At 42.0% G+C, this 19,643-nt stretch overlaps 1 protein-coding gene across 1 annotated transcript in view; it reads left to right on the top strand.

Moving 5' to 3' along the window:
• The window catches only part of ZNF318 (zinc finger protein 318), a 32,039-nt gene that overhangs the window by 1,692 nt on the left and 10,704 nt on the right, over positions 1 to 19,643 (top strand). Inside the window, exons 2-6 of the mRNA XM_032299476.1 lie at positions 3,306 to 3,454; positions 8,216 to 8,855; positions 9,860 to 11,341; positions 13,512 to 13,611; positions 17,470 to 17,771. Of these exons, the coding sequence (XP_032155367.1) occupies positions 3,306 to 3,454; positions 8,216 to 8,855; positions 9,860 to 11,341; positions 13,512 to 13,611; positions 17,470 to 17,771 (2,673 nt within the window). The remainder of the gene's footprint in view (positions 1 to 3,305; positions 3,455 to 8,215; positions 8,856 to 9,859; positions 11,342 to 13,511; positions 13,612 to 17,469; positions 17,772 to 19,643) is intronic.

Genomic DNA, 19,643 nt, shown 5'->3' with positions numbered 1-19,643 from the left:
CCAAGTAGCTGGGACTACAGGCACCCACCACCATGCCTGGCCTTTTTAAAAAATTTAGTAACAAAGTTCTAATTTTTTGAGTGTTTCTTTAACATGTATCTAAGTACTGTGAGTACTTTGGTCATGGGTGAATTGTTTGTCACTATGTTACGATTTTCAGTTGAGCAGTGCCAGGGTGGGTGACAGTCACTACAGAGGAAACAAAAACAGAATGCTTGCTTCCACAACCTTCTTTTCTTTTCCAATGCACAATTTATTTGCTCCGGTCTTTTCTGTTTTAGTAAATAGCATCATCCATGCTTACATCAGAAACAGTCATTATTTCCCATCTCCCCATATCTAATTTGTTAGATTACCTCATCTGCCTAACCTGTTAGCCTTACCTCTGGAATATGTCCCCAAAACTGCCTTCCTGCCATCACTCTGGCCTAAGCCCTGTTATCTCTTTCCTGGATTATTGCGTTTGGCTCCTTTGCACTCCACTCTTGCTACCTTCCAGTTTATTCTGTACACAGAAATCGACATGATTTTTAAGCCCTCACTTTATACATTTGACATCTATTTATTAAGCATCTACTTTCTATTAGGCACTGTTCTGGACTACCCTGGGGATACAACAAAGTACAAACCAGACAAAACTCCTGTCCTTATAAAGAGTTAATATTCTAGCAGGGAGAGTTGGATGCTATAAAGTTAGAAATGAATGCCATGATATGTTAAATGTAATTAAGTACTAAGAAGGACTAAGAAGAACTAAAAGTAGAGAAGGGAGTTACAATATGTGTGTGTGTGTGTGTTTCATAGAGTCTTGCTCTGTCACCGAGACTGGAGTGTAGTGGTGTGAACATAGCTTGCTGCAGCCTCAAACTCCCAAGCTCAAGCTATGCTCCCACCTCAGCCTCCAGAGTAGTTGGGACTACAGGCGTGTACCAGCATCCTAGCTGATTTTATTTTATTTTTTAATTTTTAGTGTGGGGAGGGATTTCACTATGTTGCCCAGGCTGGTCTCAAACTGCTGACTTCAAGTGATTCTCCCTCATCAGCTTCCCAAAATGCTAGGATTACAGGCATGAGCTACTGTGCCCGGCCCGGGGAGTTAAAATTTTTGATAGAGTAGTCGGCCTCCTGGAAAGTTGATTTTTCAATAAAGATCCGAAGGAGGTGAGGGTGTGCTGTGCAAGCATCTGGATGAAAAATGTAGTTGGATGATCACTATCCTGTGTAAAACCCTCCGGCAGCTGTTAATTGCACTTAGAATAAAACCCAAATTTCCCAACTGTGGTTTCTCCTTATCTTTTCCTCTTCTGTCACTTTGCTTGCAGCCACACTGGCCACTTTTCTGTTATTTAAAACATACCGGCCGGGCGCGGTGGCTCACGCCTGTAATCCCAGCACTTTGGGAGGCTGAGGCGGGTGGATCACGAGGTCAAGAGATCGAGACCATCCTGGTCAACATGGTGAAACCCTGTCTCTACTAAAAATACAAAAAATTAGCTGGGCATGGTGGCGCGTGCCTGTAATCCCAGCTACTCAGGAGGCTGAGGCAGGAGAATTGCCTGAACCCGGGAAGCGGAGGTTGCGGTGAGCCGAGATTGCGCCATTGCACTCCAGCCTGGGTAACATGAGGAGTGAAACTCCGTCTCAAAAAAAAAAAAAAAAAAAAAACATACCAAGCTCAATACTGAGGTGATTCTTTCCTTTGCCTGGAACATCCTTCTACCTGTTCTTTGCAAGGCTAACATCATTCAGGCCTCAGGTTATCACAGGAAAAAAGCCTTTTCTAACCATTCTATCTGAAGTAACTCCTTTTATGATATCATGTTTAATGACTTTATAGCACTTATTAGAAGTACTTTTTTTTTTTTTTAACTTGTTTTTGGCTTACCTCCTTCAATAGAAATGTGTAGGTTCTGAAATGTGTAGGACTTTGACCTCTCTTTTCCCATGCCCAGTAAGAATGAGAGGTCACCATTTAGGAGAGTTAGAGAAAATGATAATTTTTAAAAAAAATGCTTTATTTTTGTGTGGGTCAAGATGGCCAGGGGCAGACCTATGTTATTTCTAGTTAAATAATTATAAGCTTGCTTTGCTTATTGTACGCTGAAGTTTATACCCTGAACTAAGCTATATCAAATATTGGTGCAGTAGAATAGAAATCAGGTGGCAACAGGAGGCCTAAGGTAAAGACCATCTGAGAGCGCTGTAAGACCTTGGAAGCTGTAAAACTTTGGAACACTGTGGGGTGGTTACAGAGCAGGAAATACTGCTTTGGTCCCATGAATGCCTTCTCAACATGAAGGTGGCATGAGGGTCTTGTAAAGAGGACTTGTGCAAGATCTCTGAGAAGGGAGGTGACCTCTGCTCACAAGATCTGGAGGGTTGCAAGGAAGAAAAGCCTTGCAGGGCAGAGATTACCGGAAGGCCACAGGCTCTGCCTCGGTTCTCAGAATAGCGAGTAATTTTGATTGCTCTGTGTCCTCAAGGCTCAGAAGATAAAATGCACCTTGGTAGCAACTGGTGGTAGAATTCAGTGTTATAGGTTTGCATAAGAGTCTCGGCTACTACTGAATAGTGCAGACCACACCTCTCCCCCTGGCTGTCTTGCCCACATTAGTCTAGAGGCCTCACCCAGTAGTTTCAAGGCCTCCCCTGATCACCCCTCCCTGTTCCCGCACCTCTCAATTAACAAGTATATGCACCTAATAAAAGCCTGTGGAAATCAGAACTCGGTGGGGCTTGTGTTGGTACCCTGGACCCATGCTGTAAAATTCTACTCATGTGTCTTTGTCTTTATTTCCTTTTCTCAATCCTTCATCACCGCCAGGACTAAGGGCATCCACAAACAGGGTTGGGGCTGTACCCAACATTTTGGAATAGTGTCTTACCATAACCATTTATTACCTTATTGAACCCCAGCTTTGCGAGGTTGCTTTTTGTTTTTGTTTTTGAGACAAAGTTGCTCATCGCCCAGGCTGGAGTGCAGGGGTACAATCATGGCTTACTGCAGCCCTGACCTTCCAAGCTTAAGCTATTCTCCCACCTCAGCCACCCGAGTAGTTGGGACCACGGTGCAGCATGCACCCCACACCTGGCTAATTTTAAACTTTTTATAGAGATGGAGTCTGTGTTGCCCAGACTGGTCCCACATTCTTGCCTGGGCCTATACACTTCAGCCTCCTGAAGTGTTGGATTTACAGGCATGAGCCACCATGCCTGGCTAACTTTGTGAGTAGGGAGGAGAATGTTTTTGGATGTAGGAATGTCTTGACCCTATTGACTAACTATATTATCTTTTGCTTTTGTAGAGACGCTCTCCTGGTCTGCGTTCTGACTCTTTGGAACAGAGCTTAAGGATCACTGTTGGCAATGACCACTTCTGTGTTAGCACACCAGAACGACGACGGCTTAGTGATCGGCTGGGGTCACCAGTGGATAATCTGGAAGACATGGACAGGTAGGCATCACCCAAGGCAGGGCATACTGTACTGGTACTTGAAGGCAGAAATGTTGCTTTTTTCTGAATGATATATTTGAAAGGATGGTACCAGCTCTGAAGTTACTTTATATGCCATGTGTCCAATATAAAATATAACATTGGAACAGACTTTCCTTTTTTTTTTTTGAGACTGAGTCTTGCTCTGTTACCCAGCTGGAGTGCAGTGGCATGATCTTGTCACACTGCCACCTCTGCTGTCCGGGTTCAAGTGATTCTCCTGCCTCAGCCTCCTGAGTAGCTGGGACTACAGGTGCGTGTCACCACGCCCGGATAATTTATTTTTTATTTAGTAGAGACAGGGTTTCACCATGTTGGCCAGGATGGTCTCAATCTCTTGACCTCATGATCCACCTGTCATGGCCTCCCAAAGTACTAGGATTACAGGCATGAGCCACAGCATCCAGTCCCTTGGAACAGACTTTCTAAGTGGGAAGAGTATAATGATGTGTAGACTCTGTAGCTGAATGAATTGTATAGAAAAAAAGACTTTAAAAAGGTCATGCTAGTCTGACTAGAAAGAAAAGGCTAAGGGGACATAATCAGAGTTCCACAAGTCAAGAACAGTTGAGATGGTATAAATTCTAAAACACTGGAGCTATGAGGGGTCCCTTCTGCAAAGGAAAGTTCTGGACAAAATGGGAAGTCTTTTTTAAATGGTGTTATATTTTAGCTTATCCAGGCTGAAACATAGATTCAGAAATGGTTTAGATAAGTTCATGTCTAATATATGTGTGTATATGAAGTAGATAAAGCATTAATAGAAAGTTAGAAACCCTCAAAAATGTTTAAGGCCAGGCACGGTGGCTCATGTCTATAATCGCAGCACTTTGGGTGGATCACCTGAGGTCAGGAATTTAAGACCAGCCTGGTCAACATGGTGAAACCCTGTCTCTACTAAATACACAAACAAAATTAGCCAGGCGTGGTGGCGAGTGCCTGTAATCCAGCTACTCAGGAAGCGGAGGCAGGAGAATCACTTGAACCTGGGAGGCAGAGGTTGCAGTGAGCCAAGATCACGCCATTGCACTCCACCCTGGGCAACAAGAATGAAACTCCATCTCAAAAAAAATTTTAAGTTTAGTTATTAATTTACAACTATTGAGTGCTGAGGAAGAGTAAATACACTCCAGCGAGTTGGATATAGACCTCAGCTACTAGGAACTTAACTATATATAGGATGTAAATAATCACATTAGGTGTTTTTCACCTCACAAAAGTGAAAGTGTGGATGGGAGTTCAGGAAAGGACTTTCTCAGAGCTGAGACCATGACTGTTATGGTCTTTGCCCAGCACATTGGGAGTTTTGACAAATTGCTAGTGGTAGCAATAAATCAATGTAATGTTGTTTTAAACTGAGACTGTCCCTTGCATTGTTTTACAGAGCATAGCCAGGCACGTGGGGGATAGCTGGGCAGGAAGTCTGAGGACCAGTTTTGCCATTGGTAATACTTCAAAGTTCCATTGGCTGTTACTTGAGGTTAGGAGTTCGACACCAGCATGGCGAGCCCCTGTCTCTACCAGAAATACAAAAATTGCCCAGTAGTGGTGCACGCCTGTAGCCCCAGCTACTCCAGAGGCTGAGGCAGGAGAAGCTTGAACCTGGGAGGCAGAGTTTGCAGTGAACCCAGCTTGTGCCACTGCACAGAACAAGACTCTGTCCCAAGAAAAAGAAAGAAAGAAAATGTATGTAGTTTTTTTGTTTGTTTTTTTTTTGTAATTTATTTTTAAGAGACGGGTTCTCACTCTGTCACCCAGGCTGGAGTGCAGTGGCACAATCATAGCCTAGTATAGCCTCTAACTCCTGGATTCAAGAGATTCTCCTGCCTCAGCATCCCAAGTAGCTAGGAATACAGGCACACACCACCTGATGCTCAACTAATTTTTTTTTATTTTTGCAGAGATAGGGTTCTCACTATGTTACCCAGGCTGGTCTCAAACTCCTGAGCTCAAGTGATCCTCCTACCTCAGCCTCCCAAAGTGATGAGATTGCAGGCATGAGCCACCATGCCTGGCCAGATGTTTATTTTTTTTTCCGATACTCTAGTATTCTTTCTCTTCCTTTATTGAATCTTTTAAGTTTTATGTCTGGTTTGGATGATAGCCAAGGTGGGTTTTATTATCCTCACCTTAGCAACCCCATATGTAGGACTGTAATTGTTTAAAAGGGAACATGAACAGGTAATGTGAAAAATTCTAAAACACTTGGCTTCTAAAGACTTGTTGATGTGAGGCTTATGTCTCCTGTTCATCAAAGTAATTTGCACATTTAATGTTCCATTCATGGAACTATTTACTTTAAAAAATGTATTATCTTTTTAAGCGACAATGTCTCGCTCTGTTGCCCAGCCTGGAGTGCAGTGGCGTGATTGATCATAGTTCACTGTAACCTCAAACTCGGGCTCAAGTGGTCCTCCCGGCTGAGGCTTCAGAGTAGCTAGGACTGTATGGGCTACATCGCCACACCTGGTGAATTGAAAAAGAAATTTTTAGAGAGTGGGGGTCTATCTGTGTTGTCCAGGCTAGTCTCAGACTCCTGGGCTCAAGCAATCCTCCTGCCTTGGCCTCCTGAAGTGCTGAGATTACAGGTGTGAGCCACTGTGCCCAGCCTCATGAAATTCTTTTTTTTTTCCCCCCATTAATTTATTTTATTGCATTTTAGGTTTTGGGGTACATGTGAAGAACATGCAAAATTGTTGCATAGGTACACACGTGGCAGTTGATTTGCTGCCTTCTTCCCCATCACCTACATCTGGCATTTCTCCCCTTGCTATCTCTCCCCAGCTCCCCACCCCCCACCGTTCCTCCCCTATTTCCCCCCAACTGACCCCAGTGTGTAGTGCTCCCCTCCCTGTGTCCATGTGTTCTCATTGTTCAACACCCGCCTATGAGTGAGAACATGCGGTGTTTGATCTTCTGCTCTTCTGTCAGTTTGCTGAGAATGATGGTTTCCAGGTTCATCCATGTCCCTACAAAGGACCCAAACTCATCGTTTTTGATGGCTGCATAATATTCCATGGTGTATATGTGCCACATTTTCCCTATCCAGTCTATCGTCGATGGGCATTTGGGTTGGTGAAATTCTTATCTCTTAATTCCGTCTCCTTATTCTGACAGATTGAAGGAGTAGGATTTTTTTTTTCCCATCTAATTTACTTTAGGGAATAGAAGCAAACAGCTTTCTTGGAGCATTTTGGGGACTCATCAACAGAAAAAAATGGAGAATTTAGGCTCTGAAGGACCTTTTAAAATGTATATACATTTTTGGCCGGGTGCGGTGGCTCACACGTGTAATCCCAGCACTTTGAGAGGCCGAGGCAGGTGGATCATGAGGTGAAGAGATTGAGACCATCCTGGCCAGCATTGTGAAACCCTGTCTCTACTAAAAATACAAAAATAAGCTGGGCATGGTGGTGTGCACCTGTAATCCCAGTTACTTGGGAGGCTGAGGCAGGAGAATTGCTTGAACCGGGGAGGTGGAAGTTGAAGTGAGCCAAGATTGTGCCATTGCATCCCAGCCTGGCAACAGAGCAAGACTCTGTCTCAAAAAAAAGAAAAAAAAAATATATATATATATATATATTCATATTTTTAACAGCTTTATTGAGATATAACTTATATACCATATAATTCACCCATTTAAAGTGTACAGTTCAAGGCAAAGCATTGGAGAACCTTCTTCAACTTGTGGAGAAAATTATGCTAATTAGATAAATCCGTTGTTTTTTAATTACCCTATAGTGAAACTTTTTTCCAATTGAAATATTAGAACCTTAATATACAGACATAAAGTTGGAATTAGTATGATTTAACTGGGGTAGAAGGTCCAGAGCCCCGCTGGTTCTGCTATTCTAGTACCTCCTTTCTATTGATAGCTGCTGAGCACTCTTTAGAATCCTGGAACACAGCTTTAAAACCATTGATCTGAGCCTGGTGCGGTGGCTCATGCCTGTAATCCTAGCACTTTGGGAGGCGGAGGAGGGCAGATCACATGAGGTCAGGAGTTCAAGACCAGCCTGGCCAACATGTGACACTTCATCTCTACTAAAAAAGCACAAAAAAAAATTAGCCAGGTGTGGTGTTGCATGCCTGTAATCCCAGCTACTCAGGAGGCTGAGGCACAAGAATCGCTTGAACCTGGGAGGCAGAGTTTACAAGGTTGCGGTGAGCCGATATCATCCCACTACACTCCAGCCTGGGTGACAGAGCAAGACTGTCTTAAAAACAAGAACAGAAAAACCCCATTGATCTGGACTGGTGTTTCCCAAACTTTAAAGTACAAACAAATCACCTGGAGATCTTGTTAAATGCAGATTCTAGTTCAGATCTGCTTGGGGTGGAGCTTGAGAAGCTGTATTTCTCAAAAGTTCCTAAGTAATGCTAACGCTCTTTGGTCCACACCACACCTTCAGTAACAAAGAGCTAGAATTTAGCTTGTGTGGAGTTAACGCAACTTGCATGATACTCTACATGTCCTAAGTCTAGTCAAAGAAATTATCCAAGAGCTCTGTCTAGTTACATTGGTAATATTACTTCTTGGTTAGAGGCTAAAGCTGCTTGTACCCCTGGGGAAAGGGAGAGGAAATGTTCTTGGACTTCATGATTATAGTCTTTTGCCCTAAGTATTTTATAGCCCCCTTGACAAGTATCAGTTTCTTAGCCTTGTCTGCTCTTGCTCTTTCCAAGCCTACTATGTGCACTGACGCTTCTCTCTTTCCTCAGGGATGACCTGACTGATGATTCTGTCTTCACTCGAAGCTCCCAGTGCTCTCGGGGTCTTGAGCGATATATTTCCCAGGAAGAAGGGCCTCTCAGTCCTTTCTTGGGACAACTTGACGAGGACTACCGAACAAAAGAAACTTTCCTGCATCGATCTGATTATAGTCCCCATATCAGTTGTCATGATGAGCTGTTGCGGGGAACAGAACGGAATCGAGAAAAACTCAAAGGCTACTCTATACGATCTGAAGAAAGGAGCCGGGAGGCCAAAAGACCCCGTTATGATGACACAGAGAAGATACACAGCATGGGAGGGGATCACCCAAGTTTTACATCAGGAACTCGCAATTATCGACAGCGTAGACGAAGCCCAAGTCCTAGGTTTCTTGACCCTGAGTTTCGAGAACTGGATCTTGCCAGACGAAAGCGAGAGGAAGAGGAGGAGCGAAGTAGGAGCTTGAGTCAGGAACTGGTTGGAGTTGATGATGGTGGTACTGGCTGTTCCATCCCTGGATTGTCAGGTGTCCTAACAGCATCAGAGCCAGGATATTCTTTGCATCGGCCTGAGGAAGTATCTGTGATGCCCAAGAAGTCCATTTTGAAGAAGCGAATTGAGGTGGACATGATGGAGCCTTCTGTGCAGGTCTCTGCTGCATTTCTTATAGGATCTCTTGCTAGTCCCTCTAATATCTTAAAGCCTCGTTACTTTCCTGGGGGCTATGTTCCAAGTGGTATCTTAATAATATATGCTGGACCAACATTGTCATGCCTATGAGTTACACCTTCTAGTACTCTCCCTATGAAACAGTAGGCCTTTTAATGCATCAGTAGAGGGTTCTATTGCTGTACATTAGGCTTTATATTAATAAATAGATATTTTGGAGACAGTACCTACTATAAATTTTTTTCCTTACATTGGATTATCCTTTGGCAATCTTTGAATATGGGTCTCTTGGAAATGAAGCTTTAAGGGCAAGGGGAGGAGGTATGATCTCAATTTTCTCATCTCTCTTTAGAGAGAAGACAAGATGTATGAGTTGTAGGACACTGGACTAGAAATCAGGTGATTCTGATTTTGGATCCACCTCTGCCACCAACTTATTGTGATTTTTAGACAAGTCACCTCACCATTCCGGACCTTGATATTTTCCCCTCACCTATGAAAGGATGGTGAGATCATTAGTGGCAAGACCACTGGTTTTTTAGCTGCCCTCTTAGGAGATAAAGGCTTCTGAAGAGGTTCCCAAGCAAGGGAATGCTGATGAGTTCATGTCCAGCATTTCCTATCCCCACTTCAGCCAAAGCGGCTCTCCTTTTTTTTTTTTCCTTTTCTTTTGGGGATCCATAAAAAAGGAAACAAGCTAGGGGATCTCTAAAATTCTTTTGAATTCAAATTCCTTTTAACAAATACATAAAGGTGAGGATCCCATCCAGTCAACCTCCCTTCCTGTTTCTCCTTAACAGCAGAAACATCTGGAAATAAGGGGACTCACATTTTGAACCTGGCTAAGGATACTTTGCTCCCTTTTGTTCATACTTATATCTCACCTGTTAATCCAGGAAGACCAATGTATTTAAGTATTTATGTCAGTTACTACTGTTCTGAGATTCTGCATAAGACTAAATCAGTTGTGTTTGTCTTTGCAGCTTGAGAGTTTTTCCAGCAGTACCAGCTCCAGCCAGGATCACCCTCTCTACTCTGGGCACCCATCTCTTCCACTAAGTGGTGCTATTGCTGCTTTTGCCTCAGAGATTGAAAACAAGGGGACTATGGTAGAAACTGCCTTGAAGGAACCTCAGGGCAACCTCTACCAATGGGGTCCCCTCCCTGGGATTCCCAAAGACAACAGTCCCCTCAGAGAAAAATTTGGAAGTTTTCTATGCCACAAGGATAATTTGGATTTAAAGGCCGAGGGACCTGAGCGACACACAGACTTCCTGCTGCCCCATGAGAGAGCTAGCCAGGATGGCAGTGGTTTCTCCCGCATTCTGAGCATGTTGGCTGATTCTACTAGTACCCAGGAAAAAAGGCGACGTAGCTTTCCTGACATTGAAGATGAGGAGAAATTTCTCTATGGGGATGAAGAAGAGGATTTAAAGGCAGAAGCCCTACCAAAGCCCCTTGGGAGCTCTGAGAGTGAAGTTATGAGGCAGAAGGCAAGCTCCCTGCCCTCTTCAGCTCCAGCTGTAAAGCTAGAATCACTAGAAGAGACCAATTCAGAATATGCAAAGATCCATGACTTGCTCAAGACAATAGGGCTGGATATTGGAGTAGCCGAGATTAGTCAATTGGCTGCACGCACCCAGGAACGACTTCATGGCAAGAAGCCATCATTACGCTCCTCAGCTGACCGCCGTTCCTCAGTTGACCGATACTTTTCAGCTGACCGCTCCTCCTCAGTTGACCACCGCTTCTCAACTGATCGCTGTTCCTCAGTTGATCACTGCTTCTCAGCTGATCGACATTCTTCAGATCCCCACAGGCTAGAGAGCAGGGAGGCACATCATAGCAATACCCACTCTCCAGAGGTGTCCCATCCACACCCACCTTCTCCTGTGGATCCTTACCTGCTCACAAAAAACAGCCCCCCATTTCTAAAGTCTGACCATCCGATGGGTCATATTTCAGGACCAGAGGTGGTTGGTAGCGGGTTTCAGTCATCTGTTGCAGTCAGGTGCATGTTGCCATCAGCCCCATCTGCTCCAATTAGACTTCCACACTCTGCTGCTTTATCTCAGTTTCACATGCCAAGGGCCTCTCAGTTTGCTGCAGCTCGAATACCTCCAAGCTACCAGGGACCTGCCATTCCTCCTGCCTCGTTTGATGCCTATAGGCACTATATGGCATATGCAGCCTCAAGATGGCCCATGTATCCCACCTCTCAACCATCAAACCATCCTGTACTTGAACCACACAGGATAATGCCAATAACCAAACAAGCTACTCGTAGCCGTCCCAATCTTCGTGTGATCCCCACTGTGACTCCTAATAAGCCTAAGCAGGAAGAGTCTGTGCTAGGCTCAGTTCCTACGGCCCAAGTTCCTGTCCAGGTGTCCATCCCATCACTTATAAGATACAATCCAGAAAAGATCTCTGATGAGAAGAACCGTGCTTCCCAGAAGCAGAAGGTAAATATTAACTTTGGGCATCCTTTGCCTGAGTTATCTGTTTTACCATAAATTTGTATGTATCTATCTGAGGGGTCTGAAAATGTGTAGGGCTCTTTCACTTTAAGTCCTTTGGAGGCTGCTGTCATCATCCTAAGAAATGTATATTGTTCCTCTGTTTTTTTGCACATGTTTTATCATTAGGACTAAACATAAGTCTGGCCTTAGGTCCTATTGTGATTTGCCAGACTTTTTAAAGTTTAATTCCATCCATATTAATGGTCTTCAAACACTGTAGATAGGAGCGGGGAGCCTTGAAGTCTTCAATATGATTTCATGGTGGAGTGGGGAACCAAAATTGAGCTTTGGTGAAGGAGAATCAGTAAAGCAATGAATTCTGGATTCTTACCCTGTAGTGATTATGTGAGTTAAAGCTAATAACTAGTTGTCACTTGATAATTGAAGCAAACCAAGAAATAAACTTTGCTTGTTCTGGTTTATCTTAGAGCCCAGGAGTAACATTAGCATGTTTTTGTCATGTTATTTAATTAAAAAGTATGTATGTTTATGTGTGTATGTTTAGATACATTTTCTGTAGAGATGAGGTCTTCTCACTATGTTGCCCAGGCTGATCTTGAACTCCTGGGCTCAAGTTATTCTCCCCTGCCAGCCTCTCCCAGAGTGCTGGGATAACAGGCATGAGCCACTGTGCCTGGCCTCCAAAATTAGTTTTTATATTTCAAGGTTCATTGGGTTCCCAGGCTGTGGGAAGAAAGCAGTGACTGGGGTAAAGATACAATAATACTAATAATTCTGATAATTTAGAGCAGTAAGTGAAAACTACATCAAGATAAAGAATACATAATAGAAGAATTTTGAGTGGAAGAGTTAATACATACTATTAATTGTAAAAGTACGTGATACCTAGCAGCTTACTTTGTTTAGAAATATAAAAATGTAATTGTATAATTTGGTTTCCTCATAAAAGTTAAGACCTGAAGAAAAAAAAGTTAGAGGGCCAGTCCTATTTTTTTCCAGTTAAAAAAAGTTTAGCCAATTATTGGGAAGACAAAAAACACTTAAGTTTCTATTGGACTTAAATATGTTGAACTTCAGTCTTTAGTTTTACTGAAGCCTTTTGGGAAAGGGAAATAGGTTCAATACAGACAAAACTTAAAACTTCAGAGACAGTGTTTGGAGATCATTCACTTTCTCTTTACTTTCCCTTTATAAATCTAGCCCTTAAATCAGGGCGCTGATAATACACAGGTCTATTATGGATACATATAGGCCTATTATTATATGCTCGCATATTATGGACAAGCCATATTTGCTTTTTTCCATTAGGTAGTTGTATAGTCGAAAGATCGTGAGCTTTAGGGCAGATATACCTGGATTTTAAATCTACCCTTACTGTGTGACTTTGAGTATGTTACTTAATCTTGTACAACCTCAGTTTTCTGACTGTAAAATAGAGAAAATGTTGTGAGGCTTAAATAACATGCTACTCTGGGCACACTGCCTATTGGTTATCCCTGCATTCCAAGGAGTAATAAAAATAAATAACAGGAAATATGTAACTCATACAGTCCCTTACCCATAACACATATAGTTCCTTTCTCCATGGTTCCCTTTGGAACTCAGAACCACTGTCTAATACTTGTTGTCAGTGCCCTAGATGCTTCCTGCAAAAAATGAAAATAAACAACAGTAAAAAAACCTCCCCTACCAGCCTCTCCCAGAGTGCTGGAATCATAGGCATGAGCCACTGTGCCTGGCCTCCAAAATTAGTTTTTATATTATTAAGGTTCATTGGGTTCCCAGGCTGTGGGAAGAAAGCAGCGACTGAGGTAACGATACAATAATTTTATCAGAGACAGTGTTTGGAGATCATACACTTTCTCTTTACTTTCCCTTTATAAACCTAGTCCTTTACTCAGTTTGGTAGAAATTTGATAGGCTTTAAGTCAGGGCTAGGTTTATAAAGCATAGTTTTTAAAAGATGGACAGTTCTATTCTGGAACTTAGATCAGAATGAAATATCACATTGACTGTAAGGTCAGAGCCTCTGTGTGCAGGCATTTGGAGCCTTACATTCAGATAATGTCTAGCATGAAGACTTCTGGAAAAGAGAAATAGGAAAGAGAATGTTGGAGGATGCTAGACTCTCTTACCATTTTGTATTTTGCAGGTTATTGAAGAAAGGGAAAAACTAAAGAACGACCGGGAAGCCCGCCAGAAGAAGATGTACTATCTCAGGACTGAGTTAGAGCGGCTTCATAAACAACAAGGTATCAGCTGCTTTGCGTGACTGCCTTTTTGTAATAACTTGTTTAGGAGACCCAAATGGGGAAGTTTGGTACTCTCAGATGGGTTCAGTAACCTGAAGCTTCATTAAAAAAAATTTTTTTATGTAATTAAACTTTTTAAAAAGTTGCAATAATAATGCAAAGAATTCTCAGGTACTCTTCTCCCAGATGGTGATGATGATGATGATGATGATGATGATGATGATGATCTGAGATGAAGTTTCACTCTTTTGCCCAGGCTGAAGTGAAGTGGCATGATTTTGGCTTGCTGCATTCTCTGTCCCCTGGGTTCAAGTGATTCTCCTGCCTCGGGCTTCCAAATAGCTGGGATTACAGGCGCCCGCCACCTGGCTAATTTTTTTTTTTGTCTTATTAGTAGAGACGGGGTTTTGCCATATTGGCCAGGCTGATCTTGAACTCCTGATCTCAGGTGATCCACCCACCTTGGTCTCCCAAAGTGCTAGGATTACAGGCATGAGCCACCATGCCCGGACAGATTATTAACATTTTACTATGCTTGCTCTATCCTCTCCCTCTCTCTCTCCCTCTCTCTCTCTCTCTCTCTCTCTCTCTCTCTCTGTCTCTCTCTCTCTCTCTCTCTCTCTCTGTGTATGTGTGTGTGTGTGTGCGCGCGTAATTTTTCCTGAACTTTTTTTTTTTTTTTGAGAATCATTGAGACAGTCTTACTCTGTCACCCAGGCTGGAGTGCAATCTCCCTCACTGCAACCTCCGCCTCCTGGGTTCAAGTGATTCTCAAGCCTCAGCCTCCAGAGTAGCTGGGATTACAGGTGTGCACCACCACGCCTGGCTAATATTTATAATTTCAGTAGAGATGGGGTTTCATCATTTTGTCCAGGCTGGTCTCAAACTCCTGGCCTCAAGTGATCTGCCTTTCTTGGTCTCCCAAAGTGCTGGGATTACAGGTGTTAGTCACGGAAATGGCCTTTTCTGAGTTTTTAAAAGTAACTACAGATGTGATGTTCCTTTACTTCTAAATACTTAAGTATTTCCTAACAACAAAGAAGGTACATAACCTTAATTATCAAAATTAGGATATTAGCAGTGATACAATAATATTACCCAGTCTACCAGTCTTACTCATATTTCATTCTCCCATTAATGCCCTTTATAGCAAAACAAAGTGCAAAATTATTTATTACATTCAGTTGTCATGTTCTTGTAGTCTTCTTTAATCTGAGTCTTTGTATTTCATAACATTGGCATTCTGGAAAAGAAGAGGTCACATATTTTGTAGAATATTCCTTAATTTTGATTGGTCTGTTTCCTTATGATTAAATTCAGGTTATTCATTTTTTGCAAAAATATCACAGAAGTGTTACTGAGTTTGTATCAGGTGTTGATTTGTCCCATTACTGGTGATGTTAATTTTAATTATTGGTTAAGGTAGCATCTGCCAGATTTCTCCACTATAAAGTTACTATTTTATCCTTTTTAATTAATGTGTATCTTATAGAAGAGATACTTTGAGACTATGTAAATATTCAGTTACTCCTCAAACTTCCACCCCCTAGTTTTAGCATCTATTGATGAGTCTTGCCTGAGCCAGTTATGGTGATAATTATTTTAAAAAATTAAAAAAATATATATTTTATTTTTTGAGACAGTGTCTTGCTATGTCACCCAGGCTGAAGTGCAGTGGCAGTGGCACTGTCTCAGCTGACTGCAGCCTCCGCTTACTGGCTCAAGTGATCCTCTTGAGTAGCTGATACCATAGGCATGAGCTACCACGCCTGGCTAATTTTTTTTTTTTTTTTTTTTTGAGACAAAGTTTTGCCATGTTGCCAAGGCTGGTCTCAAACTCCTGAGCTCCTTGGCCTCCCAAAGTGCTAGGATTATAGGCATGAGCCAGTCACTGTGCCTGGCCTATGATGGTTATCAAATAGGGATTTTTCAGGTTTCCTCATTCACTTCGGTAGAAGCCTTTATTAGTTGGCTTTCTACCATAAGAGGGAACTTCTTAACCTTCACTCCCATTTGTTTATTCATTTATATGAGTATGAATTCATAGATTCTTCATTTGATAGGTTATAATCTTTTATTGTCATTATTTATTTTAATGCTCAAATTGTTCCATGTGTGGCCAATGGGACCCCCTGTGAGTTGACTCCTGTGTTCTTTCTTTTTTTTTATTTTTCTTTCTTGGTCAACTGGAGTCAGACCTGTGTCTTTTCAATATATCTTCATCATATTTGTGTACTTTCTATTTTTCTTTTTTTTAAGAGACAGGGTCTCATTCTGTTGCTCAAGCTGGAGTGCAGTGGTGCTGTCTTAGCTCACTGTAGCCTCAAATTTCTGGACTCAAGTGATCCTCCCTCCCAAAGCACTGGGATTACAGGCATGAGCCACTATGCCTGGTCTTTCCTTAAACTTAGTGCAAAAAAAATGTTCCCTGATGCCTTCCTTTTTATTCCATTTTTTTATGCTTTTAGAAATTCATATACACAGTGAGGAAAAGAATATAACAAGGCTTCTAAATACTGATAGTATGAATGAACAGAGTGGGAGAAGATGTAATTGCTTCTGTCTGGGTTTGTACTGTTCAGGGATGAGAAATTTAGTTATTAATCTGGTGAGGATTAACCCCAGAGGACCTGGAGTTTAGAATAGGAGATAATATTTTTTTTTTTTTTTTGAAACAGAGTTTCGCTCTTGTTACCCAGGATGGAGTGCAATGGCGCGATCTTGGCTCACCACAACCTCCGCCTCCTGGGTTCAGGCAATTCTCCTGCCTCAGCCTCCTGAGTAGCTGGGATTACAGGCACGCGCCACCTTGCCCAGCTAATTTTTTGTAGTTTTAGTAGAGACAGCGTTTCACCATGTTGACCAGGATGGTCTCGATCTCTTGACCTCGTGATCCACCCGCCTCGGCCTCCCAAAGTGCTGGGATTATAGGCGTGAGCCACCGCGCCCGGCCAGGAGATAATATTAAATAAGCCATCTGGGTGCAGTGGCTCACACCTGTAATCCTGGCACTTTGAGAGGCTGAAGCGGGCAGATCATTTTGAGCTCAGGAATTTGAGACCAGCCTGGGTGGCAAAACCCCATCTCTACCAAAAAAAAAAAAAAAAGATAGAGGCAAAACCTAAAACTCATTGAAGAAGTTGTTAATGTATCCTTAGATCAGATAAAGTCAACTGTATTACCTTAAAATAATTCTTCAGCTCTCTGAAGAGAGGACAACTGCTAGATTCATAGTTATAACATTTATTAATATTTTGGAGAGACACACACAAAATTGTATATACTGTTATGGGAGTTCATGGAGTTTCTGAAGTCTGTCCACAGATCCTTAGCTAATAACCTTTACACGAAAGATAATGTCTTTATCTTTATCTTCATAGAAGCTTCACTTACACCAACCCATGTGGAAGGACAGTCTCACTTGCTCTTAGAAAAAAAAATTTTTTGAGACAGTGTCTCTCACTATCACCCAGGCTGGAGGAATGCAATGGCGTGACCTTGGCTCACTGCAGCCTCTGCCTCCTGTGTTCAAGCGGTTCCCCTGCCTCAGCCTCCAGAGTAACTGGAATTACAGGTGCCTGCCACCATGCCCGGCAAATTTTTTGTATTTTTAGTATAGACAGGGTTTCACCATGTTAGCGAGGCTAGTCTCAAGCTCCTGAACTCAAGTAATCCACCCGCCTTGACCTCCCAAAGTGCTGGGATTACAGGTGTGAGCCATTGTGCCTGGCTGCTCTTAGAAACTTTTGTGGGCAAAGATTTTGTAACCATAAGGCCCTGACAAATTACTACTTGTAAATGAGAAATGACTCATCTTATTTTCCCTGTGCTGCTTTTTGTTGACATTTGACTGCTCAGGAGAAATGCTGCGCAAGAAACGAAGGGAGAAGGATGGTCACAAAGACCCACTCCTGGTGGAGGTCAGTCGGCTTCAGGATAACATTATGAAGGACATTGCAGAGCTACGGCAAGAGGCAGAAGAGGCAGAAAAGAAGCAATCCGAACTGGACAAAGTGGCTCAGATCTTGGGAATTAACATCTTTGACAAATCCCAGAAGTCTTTAAGTGACAGTAAAGAGCCTACAGAGAAGCCCGGGAAAGCAGAAAAATCTAAGAGCCCAGAAAAAGGGTCATCATTCTCAAACTCCTCCTCTAGCAAGGTAACAACTGAACTTTTCCATTTCCATTATACCTTTTTTTCCCCATTGACTCCTACAGAAGGTTTTTAACCATTTTCTTAGCTGAGGTTTTCAAACTGTTCTTATTCTTGTTATTTTCTTAAAGTATAGATCAGAGCATGGTACTCCTCTTTAGAATTTCAGCTGTTCCTTGTTGCCCACAAAGAATCCAAAATCCTTGGTATTCAGGACCTTCCATGTTCTTGTTCCAGCATTTACTTCTTAACCCACTCCTATCTGGCTTTTAATCTTCTCACAACTTGTATATACCCTTTTGGGGGGTTCATATTTGGCATCTGTGTTCATGTCTAGGTCACTATTATGTTGCTAAAGTCAGTAGATACATTTTACTTCTCAAATGAGCAGCATTTGACACTGAGAATCACTTTCTTCTACAAATACTCTTTTCCCTTGGCTTCTGACACATTTCTTTTCCTCCTAGTACATTATTGGATGCTCCTGCTTAGTATCCTTTGCTGTCTATCTTCTCATATATAATCTTTAAATGTTTGAGTTTCTCAGGGCTAGGTCCTTGTCCAGTTCTCCAGAATTTGCTCTTTCTTTCGAGGCCATTTCATCCAGTCCTATGCTAAAATGCCATTTGACAAATGCCAGTTTTATGTTCTAGTTCAAATGAGTCTTCTGATTGTCTAACAACCTACTTACCATTTCCACTTCATTATCTCATAGGCACTTCAAATTGAGCATGTCCTAGACTAAATTAATGGTTGTGCTCAACCTCCTTCCAACTTTTTCTTCCTCCATTGTTATCCATTTTCAATGAATGGCACACTGTCCAACAGTTTTCATGCCGACAACTTAAAAGTCACTCTCAGTGCTCTCCTCTCCCTAACTGCTCCATACGCAATCAATTACAAATTCTGTCAGGTCCCTCTCCAAAGTAAATCTTGATTCCATTCAGCTTACCATCTCCATTGACGTTCAACTCTAAGCCACATCAGTTTTTGCTTATATTTCTACGTTAATTATTCTCCACATACAGCCAGTGATCATGATACTTAATCTCTTCCTACCTCTTCAACCTCACTTCATGCCTCTTTTTCCTTTTGCTTACTGTAGTTTCATTACTAACCTTTCATTTTTCAAATATATCATCTCCTCTCATGACCTCACATTTTCTGTTCCCTTTCTTTCCATGCAAACCAAACTCTTTCCTTATCTGCTTTTTTTTAACTAACTCCAATTCATCCTTTAGATTGTATCTTAAATTACTTCTCTGACTTCCTTCTCTGATTCCCTAGACTGTTAAATTTGCCTGATATGCACTCCCATAATACCTTGTAATACTCCCTCTTAGCATTTATGACAGATCTAATTATATAATTATATGTGTTCCCCCCAACTTGATTTTAAGGTACAAAAGTTCCAGGGATTCTTTTTTTTTTTCTTCCTGGCTGCACCTCTCATTTCCAGGGATTTGGGATTTTATCTGTGTCATTATTCAATATGATTCCCAATACATAGCCCAGGGTGTGGCACATAGTAATGAATGCTGCTCAAGAAACATTGTAACATCTTATACTGCTGTCACCTCAAAATGCAATTTTTCAGATGTGCAATATCTGGTGTTATACCTCTCTAATTTTGCATTAATAATCCTATTAGCCTGTAATAATCTTTCTCCCAACCCCACTCATCCATTAAGTCCCAATTTGGATACCACCTTCTTCATGAAGAATTTCCAGATTTCCACCCAGATCTAGTCAGCCCTTCTTTAGCACTCTGTAATTTGTTTCTTTGTAAAATTTATGTTGTTGTCTTATGTAAAGACTCTTCTAATTCTAATTTCTGTCTTTCTTCACTTAATGAGGGCTCCTTTTTTTTTTTTTTTTT

Source organism: Sapajus apella, unplaced genomic scaffold (genome assembly GCF_009761245.1).
Source record: "Sapajus apella isolate SASKATOON/1434 unplaced genomic scaffold, GSC_monkey_1.0 scaffold41, whole genome shotgun sequence".
NCBI lineage: Eukaryota > Metazoa > Chordata > Mammalia > Primates > Cebidae > Sapajus > Sapajus apella.
This window is presented reverse-complemented; position numbering and strand designations above follow the sequence as displayed.